General features: G+C 39.1%; 1 protein-coding gene across 1 annotated transcript; it reads right to left on the bottom strand.

The window, feature by feature from the left end:
* Window positions 1–4,483: 4,483 nt before the first annotated feature.
* LOC122665525 (probable protein phosphatase 2C 75) lies at window positions 4,484–4,912 on the bottom strand. The gene has a single exon (XM_043861676.1). It carries the CDS (start codon window positions 4,910–4,912, stop codon window positions 4,484–4,486), a length of 429 nt encoding a protein of 142 aa, XP_043717611.1.
* Window positions 4,913–6,000: the final 1,088 nt, after the last annotated feature.

Raw genomic sequence — 6,000 nt, 5'->3', positions numbered from 1 at the left:
AGTTGAACAAGGTCCAAGATGTTGAATTTTCTATGTCAACCAAACAACAAGAAAATAAAAGGAAAATTCTATTCTTTTCTTTTCATTTCCTTTCTGTTCTGTCCATTTCTATCCAACCAAACGCAGCCTTAATATATTTTCTTTTTTCATCCAAAAAAAAAAAAAAAAAGATTCTGCTACCACTTTGGCGGCTTGAGAAAAATGGAAAATTCTCTTAATTTAAAATTAGTAATTTTTTTTGTTAATATTCAATTTTGAACATCACGTTCTCTTCCCTCCCTAGTTCCCATGGGCCTTTGAATTAATTTTTTTTCTCTATTATTGTCCTCCAAGTTCTTTTCTCCATCTTCCTCTGTTTTTAATTTTTAGCTAGGTTTTACTTTCTCTGATGGAAATGGTTCTTATGTATTCAATTTGAAACTATGACTGAGAGTACTAACTATGAAAGCTCCATGTTTTCTCCATCTTCCTCTGTTTTTAATTTTTAGCTAGGTTTTACTTTCTCTGATGGAAATGGTTCTTATGTATTCAATTTGAAACTATGACTGAGAGTACTAACTATGAAAGCTCCATGTTTAGGTGCTCCAAAAACAATAAAGACAATGGTTCCTAATCACCGGTATTGGTGAGGGAGCATGCCTGTGACTCATGTCTCCATATTGCACATGTTGCAGCGTAGTAGACCAATCCATACAAATAAAAGAAATGTAGCACATATGAAAAATCAGAATAATGGAAAATGAATTACCCAATGAAATCGCAGTGTTCCAACTTCCAATAGAAGCAATAAATGTCTACTTCAACCTTTCCAAACTCTTTCCAAATTTGAAACACACGATACCCTGAAATGTTGATCAGGATTGAAATACACACCCACAGGGAGAGAGAGATGGACGAACATGACCGCATCTTACCGGCCAGAAATCACAAATGGGAGAACCTTATAATGTCGACTACTGATAACAAAAAGAAAGAGATCGAAATGGCGATTCCAATGCACAAGCTACTTGCAGCAGATACAGAGAGATAGTGAGAGAAAAAGATTTCAGTGATGGTTTGTGCACGGGAAAGCCCCGAGAGGGTAGGGTTTCATCGTGTATCCTCTGTACCAATGTTTCATTAAAAAAATACATCTGAGTTCATGGTCAGTTCATATTTGAACCTCCATACATAATGAATAGAAGAAAGATGCATTCAGATTGTTACAAAGAAGGAAACAATAAACCTAGATTTCTAATTTACATAGTATGCTACAAGAAATTTTACCTCTGGAAAGCAATCCTTGGAGGTTCTTTTGTTTTCTTTGAGCTATTCTCCTAAAAAAATAGTTGGATACCCACATAGAAAGAGAGGATAACAGAGATATTGCGAGGGCGTGAGACATGAGAGGAGTTCGTAGGGTGAGAGGAATTAGTGAGAGATTGAGGGCAAGAGAGAGAGAGAGAGAGATGAGAGGAGTTCACAGGCAAGACTGAGAGGGAAGAGAGTAATTCGTCGCTAGGGTGAGAGTGAGAGAAAGACTAAGACGAGTGAAAAAAAATAGAAGGTAGAGGGTCCAAGGGTTTGCTCGCGGGAATGAAAAAAAACCCAAGCGGGTAAACCCAAAAAAGGGGAGGGGAATTCAGTAACCGTCTTATACAACAAAAATAAAAAATAAAAAATAACCGTCCAATTTCTAAACCTAAGATGACGGGAAAAAAAAAAAAGTCTTTTAACGACGTCATAAATACTATTGTGAAAATAAGGACTTTTCACCATAGAATTTTATTTCCGTCATAATTCTCTACCTATTTACGATGGACAACTACAGTATGTCGCTTACGAGTTTTTAACTGTGGCTAGAAAAATACTGTCGTTAAAGAAGGAACTTTTAGCCATGTAATTATATTTTCATCGTAAATAATACTTATTACAACAGAAATATAATTCCATAGTAAAAATACCATCGTAAATGACTCTTTTTTTTGTAGTGCTAGGGAGCTTCTCATACTATACTACAACATTCACAAGCTTAGATTAGTATGGGTTGGGGTAAAGGGTGTAACAATGAGTCTAAGGATTCGCAACCTTACATGGATTGTCGATGTACTACCATGCATTCAATGCTAAAACACTCAAACAATCACTACATTGAAGCAAATTTCCCTAAAACAACCTACATTTTGAATTTGGACAAAATCCCTAAATTTCCTAAGTGGGAATTGTGAGAAAGGTGTTGGAACATTAATGGAGCATCAAACTTGTTCTAATAACCCATTCACAACATGCATTCAATAAGCAATCTAGCATCCATGCAAAGAAATGCAAGAATTTGCAAGAAAAATTGAAAATCTAACTTAGGTTTTGAACAAGATGAAGAAATTACCAAAACAAGATTTTGATCGATTGAAACTTACCTTAGGCGTCAATTTGATGGTCAATAATCGATGGGGAAGCTTGAGTTTGGGACGTTTTGAGTAGGGGAACCTCTTGATGGGTGCCTAGAGCTCTTCTCTTGCGGTTTGGGGCAAAAACAAGTGCTCAAAATGAGCTGCGGCTCGTTTTAAAAACGAAAATCGCAGCCTACGGTTGATGTTTATGGGCCCAGGATCGACCATAGGGATTGACCGCAACCATCAACCACATGTAAAATTAGAGAACCTCGAGTTCTGCTTGGATTGACTGCAGGACTGCAGACGATGCAAAGGCATCATCCACAAGGATCGGTAGCAGTGTGCATTTTTTGCCCTAAATAGGGAATTTTTCAGAATTTTGAGATGCATGCCAATATTAATTGTTGTGACTCACCTGCACATGATCTCACCTCTCTCATGCATGCTATAAAACATACATAGGGTTGAATGCATGAAGATTTATTAGCATGTTGACTATGTTTTTCATGATTCTATGCTCTAAATCTCACATGGTGATGATTATAAATGAAAGATGATAACTCTGTAATATTCAACATGTCTGTATGTTTGCCTAGCATGATAGTTTAGGATTTTCCCATCATTTCTATCATGTATTTAAATTCATTATACTAACTTAGTAGTCAAAGCTGGATCAACATATGTCATCATCCATCTTCTTAAATTTATGAGTGTGTTGCTAGCATGCATGTGATTTTGTATCTTTTTACTTACATAATACATCAACCTAGGGTAGAAGTGTGGTTTTTACAGGGTGGACCAAGGTGCCTAACACCTAACTCATACTGCAGCTTGACACGAACCCTAACCTTTGGGTTAGACTAATTCACATTGAAGTCACTTTTTGTTTATTTTTAATAATGGTCATTGACCCTAAACTAGGTGGCAACTCTTTGTCAAATTAAAGACCCTTACCCCCATTTTTTTCCAAGAGAGAAGAGGGAGGCTTACTGAAACCCTTTGTCCTCACAATCACTCCAATGTCTGCAGTGCTTCTACAAAGTGTGAAGGATATATTTAATAGGAAGCAGTTTTCTGTCCAGGAGTATGGCCTATGCTAGCACTCCCATGATTCAATCTCTCTCCTCCTCAAAACAAAGGGGTAGAAGTGTCTTTTCATATGGGGGAGACAGATAGACTCATGGGAGTGCTGGCGTAGGCCACACTCCTGGACAAAGTTCTTTTTCCTGTATTTAATATATCTTATTGTTTTGTTAGTTGGACTTCTAACTTTTTTTCTAGGATATAATGGTTGTGCCTAATCCCTAGTCCGGAAGGTCTTGTCTATGACATGTAAGATACAGTCATAAGCTACTCCTTGGTTTTTGAACCTGGATGTTTTTGAAACCTTGTGTAACAAATGTTTTCTTTTTAAATAGAAATTCTGTTTACCATAAAACAGTAGGTGAGAAATTTTGTAAGTTGAAACCTGATTTTGAGTAATCTTGTAATCTTCTTTATTTATTTTTGGGAAATTATCAACACCACCCCCTGAGTTATCTTGTTATTTCAATGCAACCCCACTAAGTATCAAAATATCAAATCTGGCCCAAAAACTAATGGGGTCAACGGAATATAATGCAAATGACTAAACTACCCTTTACACTAAAACATAAATACCCAGCCCCACCGCCCTTTCTTATCATTGGAGTTCAAACTTGTGAAGGAAATAGGGTACCCGAGCTCCATCTTCCATCTTTGCAACCAACACACCGGAGAACATGCAACCAAACCGGCAAAAACAACGCACGCATGAAACCACCCATACCCTGATCCACGACCATGAAGCCTTCCTCTCTTGAGTCTTGGACCTTGACACATCAATGCTTTCAACTCCCAAGCTAGAATGTATCAACAATGGCGAAACCTTTTGAAACCATGCTTGCTGTTGCATGAAATTCCTTCTAATCGACTAAATTATTTCCAACTATTTGAATGTCATTAATAAACCAAACATAAACGTTTTCCTTCTTTAATGGGATCTAATTAAATAGCAGAGCTTGAGAGAACATAACCTCCACTGCTCCATTTGCATTTTAATATCCCATCCCATCTATCTCTCTCTGCTTTTTTTATAAAACCTTTACATCTTTCTGTTTCTCCTCCTCAAAGTTGGAACTGGGTAGTGAATCTCTCCAATTCCTTTCATCCGAACCTATTTTTAAATCAATGACAATGACACTAATGTTATTTGAGCTCTTTTGTCCCAGCGCAAGGCAAGTGAGTAATGCAACTACAAGAGGGCATCTCGATTGGTTCACTTGTTTTGTCCCAGTATCTTCATCCAGAGTTTCCACATTGAGGATTCTGGCCACAGTAGAGGAGGAACCTTCCTCGTGGAGGCACTTGCGAGCCACTTCACAAGCCAAATCATTTGAGAAGACATCCCACAAGCCATCACTTACAAGAATCAAACACTCATCTTCAGAGGTACTTTCTGTGATTGTTAACTCTGGTTCTGAGATTACTATCAGTGTTAGGTACTTTACACCCGTCCTCATGTGGGTGGCAGATCTGAACTCATTTGGAAAAGAATATATTAGAGCAGAAAGAATAGTCAAACATTAGTTGGTAATTTTATACAAATAGCAACATTTGGTGTGTAATCATAATCAAAGTTTTCATCTTATGAAAGTTTCTCATGTAGTCAATCTATTGCGCACACTTCTTAACTGCCCAATATTGGCTTGTTTGGGCTTGGCGTGTGTGAGTTCTCATTGTAAATCTCTCCCCTTTCGTTGGCTGCTACCACTATTGTTAAAAGGTAGGGCTTTCAACATTGAATGCCATTTCTTTTTGGCATAATCCAAGCCAACCTAGTAGTGACTAGTTGCAGAGATGTGTGCAAGGGTGCAGAGGTGAGAGATGGGCAACGGTGACTAGTTGCAGAGATGGAAAGTCTTCTTCGTTCGACTGAGGAAGAAGAAGACTAGGTTTAGTTGTTTTAAGGGGAAGGGTAAATAGTCTTTTAAAAAAATCTAACTTGCTTACATCACTATTAATAGTTAAAAGGCTAACCCGTTAGTTTTTGGGCCAAATTTGATATTTTGGTACTTAGTGGGATTGCATTAAAATAACATGATAACTCAGGGGGGTGGCGCTGATAATTTTCCTTTATTATTTGGAGAAAGTTCTTTGTGGGAGGGGGGGACACAAGGGCCATGCCTAGACACAGTGGGTGCGATATGACTGCCCCTGGCCCCATGAAAGGCAGGAATTCTGCACCCGAGAGGCCAGCGTGCTCTCATTGGGTGCGGGGCACATAGGGGTGCAGGTTTGGCCCTGTTGGCCTGAACCCGCCCTGAGCCTGAAAAGGGCCTAGGCTAAAGATTTCTAGCCCTGAGGGTGGGTTAGGGTCAGAAATGCCTGGCGCTGAGTCAGGGTCGGGTCGGGTCGGGTCGGGTCCGGGTTGAGGCCTCGAGCTCGGCCCGACCCTAATTTTGGCCCTGATTTTGACCCTGAACTTGGCCTTGATCTTGACCCTGATTTTGACCCTAAACTTGGCCCTGATCTTGGCCCTGAACTTGGCCCTGATCTTGACCCTGATCTTGACCTTGATCTTTGCCCTGATTTTGACCATGATCTTGGC

The sequence above is a fragment of the Telopea speciosissima genome, chromosome 6 (genome assembly GCF_018873765.1).
Source record: "Telopea speciosissima isolate NSW1024214 ecotype Mountain lineage chromosome 6, Tspe_v1, whole genome shotgun sequence".
NCBI lineage: Eukaryota > Viridiplantae > Streptophyta > Magnoliopsida > Proteales > Proteaceae > Telopea > Telopea speciosissima.
Note: the sequence above shows the minus strand (reverse complement) of the source record. Positions and strands in the feature narration are given on the sequence as shown.

Coding starts and splice junctions, on each gene's coding strand:
- LOC122665525 (XM_043861676.1), bottom strand. CDS start 4,912: ATGAGGACGGGTGTAAAGTACCTAACACTGATAGTAATCTCAGAACCA.